Source organism: Vitis vinifera, chromosome 7, assembly GCF_030704535.1.
Source record: "Vitis vinifera cultivar Pinot Noir 40024 chromosome 7, ASM3070453v1".
Lineage (NCBI taxonomy): Eukaryota > Viridiplantae > Streptophyta > Magnoliopsida > Vitales > Vitaceae > Vitis > Vitis vinifera.
Genome location: NC_081811.1, coordinates 16,977,695 through 16,993,120, shown reverse-complemented (window position 1 = coordinate 16,993,120; position 15,426 = coordinate 16,977,695). Strand labels below are relative to the sequence as shown.

The 15,426-nt window shown below is 32.2% G+C and overlaps 2 protein-coding genes across 2 annotated transcripts; both read right to left on the bottom strand.

Moving 5' to 3' along the window:
• Positions 1-8,773: 8,773 nt before the first annotated feature.
• On the bottom strand, positions 8,774-10,801 carry LOC109122011 (B3 domain-containing protein IDEF1-like). Its single transcript, XM_059737765.1, has 2 exons — positions 10,043-10,801; positions 8,774-9,636 (listed from the first exon to the last, which is right to left on the bottom strand). Exons 1-2 carry the CDS (start codon positions 10,255-10,257, stop codon positions 9,117-9,119), a joined length of 735 nt encoding a protein of 244 aa, XP_059593748.1. The 5' UTR covers positions 10,258-10,801; the 3' UTR covers positions 8,774-9,116.
• LOC109122010 (uncharacterized) lies at positions 10,802-13,097 on the bottom strand. The gene is made up of 2 exons (XM_019218046.2): positions 12,736-13,097; positions 10,802-11,981 (listed from the first exon to the last, which is right to left on the bottom strand). Exons 1-2 carry the CDS (start codon positions 12,930-12,932, stop codon positions 11,492-11,494), a joined length of 687 nt encoding a protein of 228 aa, XP_019073591.1. The 5' UTR covers positions 12,933-13,097; the 3' UTR covers positions 10,802-11,491.
• Between the last annotated feature and the right edge of the window lie 2,329 nt (positions 13,098-15,426).

The window sequence follows — 15,426 nt, the reverse complement described above, 5'->3', positions numbered from 1 at the left end:
GAAGAAGAAAGGTTCCCACAGACGGCGCCAATGTTGATGGCAAAATTCCCCTGCTGCAATAGTAATCACCAGCAATAGAATCTCGATCAACGCGTTACAGTGAATCCTCCTTCCTCCTGCAAAAAAGATGTCCGGATGGGTTGTCCGAACACATCCTCCGATGATTAAGTTAGTCTTTTGGAAGTTGTTGGAAAATAGAGATTTCCTTTGGGAGTGTTGCTCCGTGATTTTCGTCAAGAATGTTTATCCCTTAGCAAGATGCTTATCCCTTAGCAGGATGTTTATCCCTTAGCAGGATGTTTATCCTTTGTTGCTTATCTCTTACCTTCCTGAGAGTCTCCTTAGAGTTTATATACGAGTCAGAAAGTATGGCCTCGCTGTGCTAACGAGTCTCATCGTCATGATTGCGGCTCATAAGGTGGCGAAGTAATCATGACGTTTCTGGTGCGAGGTGACGGTTTTCAGGAATGTATTCAGGCGGTGGATGTCGCCTCAATTTATGACTTTAAATATCGGGGATGCGTTAGGCAACCTGAGAAGACTTGGGAATGTCTTGTCGAATGTATCTTGCATTAAAGATGAGTGACAACTCAGGAAACTTGGTCGTCAGTATTGTCGGTGCTTTTTTATTGTGGGTGGAAATGGATCCGACGAATCGCGAATATCTGACAAGCCAAGCTATCCAGGGAATCTGAATCGTTGGCAACGGATGTTCTCCGGATAAGCATTACAGAAGGATCTGGACATGTCTGCCCGGGGAAGTTGAGTCGTCCTCCTCTCCTATCCGGCGGCAGGCGCCGGATGTGAAATATCCGGAGAAGGTGGAACGTCAGCCGGATAGAATTGCGGCTGTGAGATATCCGGAGAAAGTGAGATGTCGGTCGGACAGAATTGCGGCTGTGAGACATTCGGATAAGGTAGAACGTTGGCCGGATCCGAATGTGAGATATCCGGGTGGAATGAGTGAGAATTTCCGTCTGAGTGGAATGAGCGATGCCACATGTCGCAAGGGAGAGGGAGCCACGCGGCAATTTTTAGGGAGGATCCCACAGTTAGTACACCATATAGAGCACAAAACATATCACATGCATCACTAAATAGGGATTAAAATTGTTCGAAGGAAAACTGGATTTTTGAAATTCATTCGAGAATCGGAATCTTAGAGATTATTTGAAAACGGGATTATTAGGAATTAAATGTAAGAATAAGAACTTTTAGAAATTAAATTTGAAAGAAAATTGGGATTTTGAAGAATTATTTGAAAGTTTGGGATTTTTAAGAAAAATTAAGTTACGAAAATTGGGATTATGGGAGTTAAATTTTGAAAATGATCAGAATCGTAAGTTATTTAAGACGTAGAAATTATGAAAGTTGATGTATAAAAATTGGAAATCTTATAAATCATTCGAATGCAGAATTTATAGAAATAATGAATAAGATGATAATGATACTGATAATAATAAGTAGCGGGATAAATATGGGAATTGGAGCATGGGAAACTGAAAATTAAGTTCGGAGATAGGACAATTAGAATTTCAAATAGCTAAATTTAAAAATCGGAATTTTGAAGAATTAGACTTTAATAATTGAAATTTTTAAGAGAAATAAATGGGTAAGTATGGAATAATGTTACTAATTAATCAAAATGATATTTGGACGGGTGAATTAGTGAATAGTGAGATTTGTGAGATTAAAAATTAAATTGGAAAATCGGATTTTGACGAAAGTGATATTTGAACGGATGAAAGTGAATAGTGGGATTTTGAAAATTAAGTTTGAAAGTCGGACCTTTGAATAATTGAACTCCAATTATTGGAATTTTTAGAAGAAAGAAATAAGTAAATGTGGAATTTATAATAATGATAACAAAGATGATATTTAAATGAATAAAAGTGAATGGTGGAAATTTTTTTAGTCTAAAGGTTAAATTTGGAAATCCAGTTTTGAAGAGTTGAATTTTAATGATTGAAATAAATAAATAAACAAATATGGAATAATGATACTTATTAACAAAAATAATGTTTAAACGAATAAAATAAATAAATAAATAAAATAGTGGAATTTTTCTAATTGAAAATTTGAATTAGGGCGTTGGATTTTTAAAGGATTAGGCTTTGAATAAATAGGTAGGTATGAGATTATAATACTAATTAACGAGAATAATATTTAGGCGAATAAAGATGGGTAGTAGAATTTTTGGGATTGAAGTTTTAATTCAGAAATTGGATTTTTGAAGAATTGGATCTTATATAAATAAATAGATGTGGAACAAGAATCCTAATTAACAAAAATGAAATTTAGACGAATAATGGAATTTTTTGGATCGAAAGTTGAATTAAGACAAGGGGTTTTCGAAATATTGGACTTTGAATAGATATGGAATAATCATTCTAATGGGTGAGGATAAAATTTAGACGAATTGTAGAATTTTTAGGATTGAAAAATTAAATTAAGACGTGAGATTTTTGAAGAACTAGGTTTTAAATAAATAGATGAATATGGGATAATAATCATGATCGATGAAAATAAGATTTAACTGAATATTTGAAGAATTAAATTAAAGCATGGGATTTTATGAAGGATTAGACTAGATAGATGGATGAATATGGGACAATAATTCCAATTGACAGACATAAGATTTAAACGGATTATTGAAATATTAAATTAAAGCATGGGGTTTTCTTGATGGATTAGACTTTGAATAACTAATAAATACGGGATATAGATTCGATTTACGAAAATATGATTTAAACAAGTATTTCGAAGAATTAAATTAAAACATGGGATTTTCTGAAGGATTAAACTTTAAATAACTAAATAAATGTATGATAATAATTCTAATTGACGTAAATGAGATATGAACGACTTATGGAGGGATTAAATTAAGACGTGGGATTTTAAAAAAAAAAAGGTTAGACTTTAAATAACTATACGTGTATGAGATAATAATTCTATTTAATGAAAACAAGATTCAAGCACACTATTGAAAAATTAAATTGAGGCATGAGATTTTTGAGGGATTTAAACCTTAAATGACTAGGCAAGTATGGGATCATAATGATTCTATTTATAAAAATAATATTTAAGCAAATATTTGAAGAAGCAAATTAAAACAAGGGATTTGTGAAGGATTGGCATAGGGCCTTTCATCCACACGAACTGGGCCTAGGCTGCAACTCAAATCCAAGCCCAAAGTCTTCATGAGCAAACCCAATGCAAACATCCATCACAAACTTGGGCCTAGTGCTCCCAACTCAAGCCTAAGTCCAAAGATATCAAGGGGCAAGCCCAAGACACCCAATGCCTTCACAAACTTGGGCCTTTCATCTGGGTCCAAGCTGCCTGAAGCCCAAATCTAACTCTCATCTCTCTTTGGACCACTCAGTCATACGTTCCTCTCCACTTCAAGCGACGACGATGGAGGAACTAGAGATGAGAGGCTTCGTCGGGGGCCCTCGAAGCTGGTCCAATCTGCCGGCGCTCCGCGCTGCGCCGCCGTGTCGCGCTGCCCCCTCCGCCGTCGAACACGTCCAGCTGCAGCGGCCTGGTGTCGGTGTGGAGCCTGCTGCTGCAGCCTTCATAGGAGCGTGGAGAGCTTCGTCGGCGGACATCGTCCTCGACGTCACCGCCGCGGAGCTCCCATAGCAGGCGAGCCGTGCGGAGGATTTGAACCTGGTGCCAGTGGACGACGAGGCTGCGGTGAAAGCTGAGGCGACGACATTACGAGAAGTGCGAAGTGCATGGGGCTCGCCGGAGTGCTGTAGAAGAAAACCACCGCTTCCAGAGCCGCGTCCTAGGCTGGAGGGAGTACTGACGTAGGGGGTGGAGCTAGAGAGAGAAAATGTGGTGGGAATGATAATGGGTGAGTGAGGTGAGGGATGATAGAGTTGGGGGTGTGCGTGAGAGATGATGGGCATGAGGGAATAAATAAAAAATGAGTATGGTGATTTCGGATGTGAGTGATAAACGAGGATTTGTGAACAAAACATGAGTCAATAATATCAAAGCACACTTATAACTCAAACCTCATCCAACAATACATCAACTACAAGCTATCCACATCTGGATCAAAGAGGAAGCAACCAGAAAATAACCAAAGAAAGAAAGAAAAAAAATGGAACAATCAGATGATGAATAGAAGCAAGGAGTCATCAACGGCATACCTGAGGACGCTCCCTTCTTATCCCCCTCCTTCCTCTTCTCTTCTTCTTCAAGCTTCACTCTCCAAGATCCTCGGAACCAGCAAGCCCCCTCCTCTGTAACTAGTCGTCCCCCATTCTCCCCTATTCTTCTCTGTTTTTCCCCCCTCAGAAAGCCATCACGAACCTTCTTGTTCATGCATCAGCAAGTATGGTTCCCCCCCCCATCATCAGCATGGCCGGCCATCACGTCTTGCTACAAATCCAATCTGGCTTCCTCCAGCAGCAAAGGCCCCCCCCCCCCCCCCCCACACTTATCCTAGGTGTCGCCAGCTCCTCCAGATAGCGAGACATCATCCTTGTCTTTGCTCTCTTAAGGGGGTCTACACTAGTATATTCATCAAAATTGATACTTTCATCCTGACCTCAAGAATATCATCCCACAACAACATGTCCACCAAATACTATTTTTTAAAATTTATCACATTAATGTTCTTTCTTTTGCAGTTCAAATATTTTACATGAATTTAATATTGTTGATATATGAATTAAATGTAAGGTGAACCACTAACTTGAAATGATGAAAAAAAAAAATCAAAAAGTTGAAACGGTAGACTCATATCAACTAGGATGTTAAGTAGTAAAGATAGTGGTGTGAAAGATGAGAGAAGATTAAGCTAATATTCTAATTAAATAAGAAAATAGTGAGTGAATGTTTGTTAAAATTTAATACTTATTATTTAGTATTTAAATGAACTTTAAGTTAAGTTATTATTAAGTGGATATTTGGTAAATCAATTCAATAACTTAAAGTAACTTAATAATTTAATTTAAGTCATTAAGTAAGTTAAGTATATTTGGTAAAATAATTTAATGGTATGATTTAAAGTGAAAAACAACTTCAAGTAATAAGTAAAAACAATTAATTTATTTTTAAGTCCATATTTTTATTTTACCTTTTTTTACCTTCATTTACTCTAATTATCTCCACAATCTCCTTTACTACTCCATCACCTCTATTGTTACTCGATCTCCTTTATTCTAATTATAATTTATGATAATCAATATGTTAATTTGATTATTTAGATCAAATTTTAAGTTAATTTTATCAAACGACCTTAATACTTATAATAAAAATTAAATAATTTGTTTTAAGTCAATAACTTAAGTATAATTTAACTTAATATCAACTTAAGTCATTAAGTAATAAGTATTAGGTTTTACCAAACACCCCCAATTGTTCACATAAAATTTATTACTTATTTTTTAGTTTAAATATTAAAGTTGTTTTATAAAGTTAACTTATAACTTATTTTAAATTTTCAAATTGACATATTTACCCTCATTAATTTTAACTTATCTTCATTAATTTTAACTCATATTTTCATTAAAAGTAATAAATTTATTTGTCAAACATACATATTTGAAGTATTGTAGATGCATAAGATAATTGAAAAATATTTATTAGAGAAAAGTAGTCATGAATCATAATTCTAAAATATAGTCCCACTAGTGTGTGGACAAATAAGGTGAAAAAAGATTTGAGATTAAGAATAAATTATCTATTTTAACTTATGACTTAATGTTAAAAAAAACTTTAAGTTGTAATATTAATTTTCTTTTTTACTAAGCATGTTTAATCTACTTAATAACTTAAATTAATTTATTAAGTTAATTTACCAAACACTCGGCAAGAGGTATGTCAACTCCCTCAAGTTGGAGTTACACAAGTATATTCTTCGAGGTATCTCACGTGAAATGGTCTTTTTCACTTTTAAAAAAATATGACAAGAAAATAAAAATGGAAATCAAAATAAAGAAAAAAAATTAAGTCGTGAAAACAAAAATAACTTTAAATTTAATCAATTTTATATATATATATATATATATATTTACTTCAAATTTATTTTTCTTATTTGAGATCTTCCATATAAAAATTAAATAATTTTAAAATATATAAGTTTCTAATTAATTTTATATATTTATTTATTTATTGTATTTTTTGTAGTATTTTTATTATTTGAGATCTTCTATATGAAAATTAAATAATTTTAAAATATATAAGTTTCTAATTAATTTTATATATTTATTTATTTATTGTATTTTTTGTAGTATTTTTCTTATTTGAGATCTTCTATATAAAAATTAAATAATTTTAAAATATATAAGTTTCTAATTAATTTTATATATTTATTTATTTATTGTATTTTTTGTAGTATTTTTATTATTTGAGATCTTCTATATGAAAATTAAATAATTTTAAAATATATAAGTTTCTAATTAATTTTATATATTTATTTATTTATTGTATTTTTTGTAGTATTTTTATTATTTGAGATCTTCTATATAAAAATTAAATAATTTTAAAATATATAAGTTTGTAATTAATTTTATATATTTATTTATTTTTTGTATTTTTTTTGTAGTAAAACTAAATAAAAAATTATTTTTTTTCCATAAACCAGATATAACATAAATGTTTGAGATTATCGATTAACATTCTAAATAATTTAAAATATTTCATTAAGCAAACTTCTTATATTTCTTATTATTTTAATTCAAAACAAACACTAAATAATGACACATAAAATGTAAAAGAAAACCTAAAAAAAATAAGTACAAATTAAAATTAGAGTATGTCACTTATTATTTGAGTACATATTCATGAGTAAAATTTTAATTATTGCAAATAATTTGAATTAAAATAAAAAAATTCCAAAAGTTCAAAACCTAAATAAAATAAAACAAAATATTACAAATAATTTGAATTAAAAGAGAAAATTCCAACGGTTCAAAAACTCAACAAAAAATTAACTAACAATAGCAAATAGCAAAAAGGTGTTTAGTAAAACTTAACACTTATTATTTAATAACTCAAGTTGACTTTAAATTAAATTTTATTTTAGTAGTTGACTTAAAACTTATTACTTAATTCTTACTCTAAGTATTAAGCTTGTTTGATAAAATTAACTTAAAATTTATCTTAAATCATCAAATTAATTTATTTATCCTTATAAATTATAAATAGGGAAAAACAATTCAAGTAACAATATAAGTCATAGAGTAGTAAAAGAGATCATTGAGATAATTAGGACAAATAAAGGTAAAAAAGTAAAATAAATATGTGGACTTAAGAATAAGTTAATTATTTTTAGCTATTGCTTAAAATTGTTTTTACTTTAAATCATATTATTAAATTATTTTATCAAATATACTTAATTTACTTAATGACTTAATTTAAGTTATTAAGTTATAAAGTTGATTTACCAAATACCTATAAGTTTGTGTTCAAAGTAAGCTCATTAATCAAGGATTTTGTAAAATTAGAAGATAAAATTGGAATGTTAGTAAATGGAGTTCATATAGAATTATAAAATTAGAAGGCAAAGATTTTGAACTTATAATAGTAATTAAATCTATAAAAAGATTAGAGATTAATTAATTATTATATACCAATAGAAGAATTGCTTCTTTCTTTATTTCCTAAGTAAATTAATATTACTATGTCACTATGCCATCAAAGGGGTCTTCCTTGGATTTATTAGTGTGATATCATCACATCAATTGTCATCATTAGATATGGTTCTAGAAAATCATAAAGACAAGTTGTTTTATTTAATTTATTGTTAAAAAAATAAAAATCAAATACAATTAAAATTAATTAAAAATTATATATTTTTAAATTATTTAATATTTATACATAAAATAAAAAAGTGAAAAAAAATTTAATATAATATGTAAAAATAATTTTAAATTTTAAATTTATTTTTATTATTTTTTAATTTTCTTCAAGAACCCACATCTTTTTCAAAGGGGTGATCACAAATTTTTTAAGAATAAAATTGCAAGCTTTATGTTTGAAAATTCTTTTTTTGATGGGTGATTAGAATCAATTTATAAAAAGTAACACCAGAAAAAACATTCTAAAGTACATGTGATGTATACAAAGAAATACCTCAAGGTAGCACAAAAACAAAGAGGGACATCAACAACAACCCTGATAGCCTCAACCTAACCACTCCACAAAGTCTACAAAGAAAAGAGGACCAAGAACTACATGCAGCTTGTACCAAGCCCAAAGATTACGAACAAAAGAGAATTTTAACCTTTGAATCGACCACCCCTCGTTGTCAGACACTACTATTCTTTTCCTTTTCTTTCCCATAAAAAAATTCTACCATCTTAACAAAACAAAGCCTCTTTAACTAAGGAGGGGGGCACCAAAGACACACCAAAAAGCGAGAACATAATATGTCATAAGACTCTTGTCCTCACATAATGAAGGAGAATAGGATCTATAGATTCTTCCCCCTTGAGGCAAAGGAAAGATTAATTTGTCAAAGGCCACCCTCTTCTCTTAATATGATCTAAAGTCAAAACCTTTCTCCAATTAGCCTCCCAAAAAAAGGGGCCACCCTCGGTAGCATCCACAAATTCCAAATCACACTTGTTGGGAAAACGCTCTATCTTCTTCGTAACTCCAACACCTTGTATAAGTACTTGACAAAGAAAGCCCCATGCTTATACTTAGTCCACCGAATTTCATCATCCCTATCCCTGGACACACGCTCCTCCCATGCAGTCTCAGAATTTTTAGTCTGAAAATTCTATGTCCTTGTCTAATAAGATTTATATATAACTCCAGTCCATGCAATTGTGTTTCTTAAATGTTGATTATACTTTCCCTTCCCTTAAGTGATTACTTATCCAGCCCCACAGCAGAAAAATTCTCATAATTAATACACAAATATCAAAACAAAACAACAACCTACAGAATACAGAGTGCTTCTTCTTCATTCTTCCACTGGAACGTAAGACTCCTTTACCCTTTGGACAAAGACATTTTCAAACCGCAAATTAATCTGGTATTGTTTTCTGAAAGCAGATTATAAATATGGAAAGTGAGATTGTACATGTAACTTCGAAGAAGAAAGAAGAAAGAAGAATATTACCTAAGCTAGAATTTTCTGAATGCATTCACACACGAAAAAGGCTTCTCTTCTTGTATGGCCTCAAGCTCTCTTCATGCAACTTTCTTACATATTCAATGGACCAGAACTGAAGAGAGAGATCGTCATATAAGAAAATCACGTCCTCGGGTTCCAATCTATGTTTCTTCACAAATTTGCCCCAGTTCCACCAAAGCATGTAGGAGTTGTTCAGTTCGTCGAACGTAGCCCCTATCGTCCACACCTCTCTCTTGTGGTCTAGAAGTGATATTAATATCCTTTCATATCTTCCGTCACGTTTCTCAGGTCCAGGGAGAAAAGCTGTTGCAGATTCAAGTGGAATCACGAGCCTGCCGAAGTAGACATCCGCGTAGGTTAAGCTCTTCTTGTAGAGGAGGTTTCTCTGACCTGAACCACCATTTATGGAGCCTTCGCTGCTGGAACTTGATGATGAGGAAGATGAATTGCCCATCTTCTTGGTTTGAGGACCTTCATCATCAAGGCTTACTGTGACGGACCCAGATGAATAATCTATATAAGCCTTGTTTCTGTAAATGACAAGGTTGAAAATAAAATTAATCTTCACTGTTATTAGACATCCGCAGCCAACAAATATAGATAGTTTGTGGAACAAAATGACAAAGGTCCCAAGTTTCTTCTGTTTCTTCCCTAGCATTTACATGAAGAAGAGCTAAAGATATTCAAGAGAAAATCAAAAGATAATCTTAAGGGAAACCCTATACCGTGCAGAGGAACCAAATTAACCTATTCCTGCCTGTTTGGTTGAAAAGAAAAAAGAAAGAAAAAAAATGAAACAACAAAGACAGAGGGTCATAGTTGTAGCATAATTCTTAATTTCGACAATTTCTTGGCAGCCTAGCGAAGATTAAAAGAGAGATGGACCCCTAAAATATTCATGAAAGAAAATTCTGAATTTCTGTTTCTTGTAACGACCTGGGTTTGTTCAAGCTGCCTTCGTTTACAGCAATTGCATTTGCAGGGGGATTCTTAACTCCCTCTTCTGAGCCATCTTGTTCTTGTTTAACATCGGAGGCTGACCTGTTTGATGACGATCTATCAAGCTTAATCTCGCAGGTTGACCCGTTTGATGACGATCTATCCCTCTTCTGAGCCATCTTCTTCTTGTTTAACATCAGAGGCTGACCCATGACGATCTATCAAGCTTAATCTCAGAGGCTGACCCGTTTGATGACGATCTATCAAGCTTAATCTTCTTCTTCTTCTTCTTCTTCTTCTCTTTATAATCTAGGAAACTTGCACACTGTCCCTCTCAAAACATTTTTCTTGATTGATATTTGAGAGAGATTATCAACCTTCAAACTAGTCTATACAAAGCATACAATGAATGGTAGATTTTTTTTACTTTCAAGTCTATATTTTTATATATGGTCATACACATATAAGCAAGTCTAAGTTGTAGAAACAACTGTTTCCATAACTAACTTACCGGCCATTAGAGTTGACCATGTGAAGACTTCCACGTTGGCAAGGTGGGACACTTCCATGGAATAGAAATGGAGAAATGGCCGTTTCACTTTTTAAACTCTTATTTAATTTTCCATTCTTATTTTTTAATTTTAATATTTGGAGGGCTTGTCAATTAGTTTTTCATCTCATATTTTTTGAAAATTAAAGTGTTTAAAAAATAAATTTCAAGATGTATGATATTTTTTCTTTATATTTTTGCTCGTGGTGAAGTGTAGCATGACAACCCTTCATTTTGGGTTCATACACACATGGCTTTGAAATATTTATTCTAAGTTGACATGGAGCATCCAGCAAAAGGAACATTCACCTCAATTGCCTTTCTTAAAAAGGCTTCTAATTAAGATCTTTCTTCTCTTTAGGATAGCTAGATATAGAGCTTGAGGTAAGGGGAGATGACATGGGGTCTCCTTTAATTAGGTCGTTACCTATAAGCTCTTATCTTCCTCTATTTTTAATTTTGTCCTGATTTTGATCATCTACCTTACTCTCTTATCTCTTCTCATGTTCAAACCTTCCTCTCTAGCCTTTCCACAACCCCTTTTTTAAGAGTAAGGATCACTTAATCAGTATAAGCCTCTTTCAACAACCTTCAGAATCAAGAAAAATACAGAATAATTCAGATTTTGATATGGGCTTTTCCTTCTTCTAGCTATCAGTACTTTTCTATCATCACAACCTAAGACATTTTCAAACTGCAAATCTGATCTCCATCGTATGTTCTATGAATGAAGAAGATACATATGGAAAGCGAGATTCTACATGCATGTAAAGAGCTAATTAAAACTGAGTCTCCTTTGTTGAATTTGATGAAGATAAGAAGAAACAATATTAATTACCTAGCTAGATTCTGAATGCATTCACCCACCAAAAAAGGCTTTCTCTTGTTATACGGCCTCAAGTTGTCTCTTTGGGGTTGCTGTCACGCTTCCTTTTCTCATATTCAATCAAGAAGTAGTCGTCAATAGTGGGATCCTCATATAAGAAAATCACATCCTCGGGCTCCAATCCATATTTTTTCACATATTTGTCCCAGTTCAAAAAAAACATGTAGGAGCTGCTCAGCTCATCAAATGAAGCCTCCATCTCCCAGATCCGTCTCTTATGGTCCATCACTGATATTTCTGTCATGTCATATCTTCCTTTATATCTCTCAGGTTCAGGGAGAAATTCTTTACCAAGTTCCAGTGGAATCATGAGCCTGCAGTAGAAGACATCATCACGGGTTAAGCTCTTCTTGTAGACGAGGGTTCTCTCATTTATGCTGCTGCAACTTGCTGATTCCGTTAACGAGGAAGATGAACTTCCCGTCTTCTTAGTTTCGGAATCATGATCATGAGTGCTTGCTGGAACCGACCCAGATGAAAAATCCTTATCATCCTGGTTTCTGCAAGAGAAAAGGTTGACAGAAAAATTAATTTTTCGCCTTCTTAGAAGCCCCCAGCCAACAAATATAGCTACAACTTATATGAAACCACATTAAGTGATCTCTTTGAGAATTTATGTAAATGGATAACAAATTTCAAAAAATAATAAAATTATAGATCAGCATGAAACAAGATTACACAAGATCACAGTAATTCCACTGTTCGGTTATTAAAAGATCAAATTCTTTATCATTAATTCAACCAACAAAATCAAGACTTCTCCTTCTCATTTCCTTTGTTTTTCTGTCATCCAAAGTGAGGGTGGTCCAAGAAAATCCTTTCTAGAAAAATCAGCTGTAACAAGAATTCTATTTCTTTCAAAGGCATCAACACTGCTCCAGTGTTTGGTTGATGAGAAAAAGGAACAAAAGCACAACTGAGAGACAATGGTTTATCTTTACTCAATCCACATATAAAGATCCTAAGTTTATTCCATTTTTTCCCATGCATTGACACGACGAAGAGATAAAGATTTACTAGAGAAAATCAAGAGAGAATCTTGAGGAAAACCCTAAACCCTGCAGAGAGAAACCCAATTAACCTATTCTTGTGTTTGGTTGATAAGAAAGCGGTAAGGAAAAAATGAAACAACAAAGAGAGAGGTCATATTTAATGTAGCATAATTCTTAATTTCCATTTCTTGGCAACCAAGCAGACGTTAAAAGAGAGAATAAGCGCAAAAATATTCATTAAAGAAAATTTTCTTGTAATGACCTGGGCTTATTCTCCATTAATGGGCTCAAGCTGCCTTGATTATCAACTACTGCACTTGCCGGTGGATCAATAACACCTTCTGAGCCATCTTCTTCTTGTTTAACATCAGAGGCCAACCCGCTTGATGAATATATATCAAGCTTCATCTTCTTCGCCTCTTCATCAAGGAAACTTGCACTGTCCCGTTTCTTAGACATTTTTCTTAACTTGAGAGGGTTTATCAACTTTCAAACTAGTCTACACAACGCATATAATGGATGGCAGATTGTTTTTACTTTCAAGTCTATACTATTAGTATTATATATGGTTCTATATATATGAGCCAAGTCTATGTTGCCTAAACAACTGTTTCCATAACTAACTTACCGGTCATTACAGTTGACCACATGGGAAGACTTCCATGTTGACAAGGTGGGACACTTCAATGCAATAGAATTTGAGAAATGGCCGTTTCACTTTTTAATTAAACTTTTATTTTTTCTTTTTGATTTTTTAATTTTCATATGTTGAGGACTTGTCAATTATTTTTTACTTTTTCTATTTTTGGAGCCATTGAAATCGTTCAAAAATAAACTTCAAGATGTATGATATTTTTTCTTTATATTTTTACATGGTGACACTACAAGAGAGGTGAGATATGGTGACGTAATTTTAGTAAGGGTCAGAGAAGTCCACAACCATAGAGTATATATATATATATATATATTATCTATTTGATTCGTTGTGGAAGAAGGCTTGCTTCTATCTTATAGTTGCGGGAATTGATTGAGTGCAACTAAAGGAGTACTTATAGTTGTAGCAAGTAACGATCTGCTACTATAAATGGCCCTATAGGCACATCTTTTTTGGGTCCACTAACAAATGGATTTTAAAGTCATGGGCTTGATTGCCACCATAGATCCAATATATAAGCAACCAACACTTCTCCCACTTACCCCACACTAAGAACCAATTTTTCTTAATTCCATCACTGTTGGTGCGAATCTTCAATATCCTTTCAACAGTTTTAAAGAAAAATATGAAAAATCTTCAATCTTTTTTTCTTTAATTCATTCACTATTTTTTCTATTCTCTAATTTTTCAGGGGTTTCTATCATTTGGTTTTTAAAAGATTTATGGGCCTTTTAAGTCATCCCCCTTGAACAAGCCCTAAACTAGTTTATGCCATCCAAGCATTTTAGGGGTTCAACAATTTGAGTAGATTATTTGCCTCAAATTTGTGAGCTCCCTCTCATCTCGAGCTTGGAAGTCGTTCTTCGGTTCGTACTTTTGGAATTGAGGTCATTTGTGTTTTGGATTAATATAGAGTAAGATTGGGAAAGTACTGATTCATACCATTTTGTTTGTATGTGTTTTTTGAGATTGTGAGATTTGATCTATGATTTAATCTGTGTTTTTTGTTCAATGTTGGAATTTAGGTGGAAACTAGTGTATCGGAGCACCAAAAAAAGGGAAAGTGGTCTTAATAAGTGTCTTGTAATTGGAAAGAGGACTCAAGGGGTATTTCGTTTTCTATTTCTTGATTTTTATTCTCTTCTGGAATATATTAACTAAGCAATTTGGTGTTGGTTTTGGGTTATATGTTGTTTTCTATTTCTTAATTTTTATTCTCTTCTTGTTCAATTTGGAATATAGTAACTAAGCAATTTGGTGTTGGTTTTGGGTTTTGTGCTAGAGATGGTAATTGGAACCTTGCCTTAGTTATGAAAGTCAGTAAGTTATTTTTATTATTTCTTTTATTATTATTATTATTATTATTATTATTATTATTATTATTATTATTATTATTATTATTATTATTATTCTCAAATATAGTCTTTTGGAAGCTGATCTCATCTTTTAGAAATGTCTAGTTATCATCAATGTTTTTCTTTTTTTCCTCATTTTTTGTTTCTTCTATAATGTCCATTGCTTTTAAATCTAGCAAGATTTTTTGCCCTCAAGCTTGCTTGATATTAATTGGATTAAATCAAGAAGAGGATCCTTATATGCCTACATTGGTTGGTTCTGATTTTTTCTTGTCAACCAAACAACATATTTTTGCTATTGTTATTATTATTACTTCTATTAATTATTTAGATTATAGTTTTCAATTTTTTGCGATGACTTACAAATGAATGATTGTTGTTAGCTTGTGTATGTTCAAGAGATTGTTGAATCCTTGGTTAGAAGGTGTTTTCTTGGTCTAAAGAAAAATATGAAAATAATTTTCAAGAAAGTTTTACAAGAACAAAATTTTAAACCAAAGTAGTTGAAACTTTTATCTCTTAAACCAAAATTACAAAAATGACTAACAATTGTATAACAGTTAGGTCATCTCCATAGGGAATATAGGATTAACATTATCAAAGGTATGATGTGTAGGTGTGAGTGCTAGTTAGAAGAATTAAAATCATAAGATTTTAATTTGAGGAAGGAGAGAGGGATCATAGAAACCAAAATAGAAAACAATGTTTATATTTATTTCATAAATAATATAAACATTGCAATTATTTATTAAACTTTTTTTCTTTTATTTTTTCCAAGATTGCTTAAGATATATGCATATTTCATAAATAATATTTTTCAAGAGGGGCAACCACAAAATTTTTAAGAATAAAATTGCAAGCTTTATATCTAAAAATTCTATGTCCTTGTCTAATAAGATTTATATGTATAAATCTAGTCCATGCAATTGTATTTCTTAAAAAT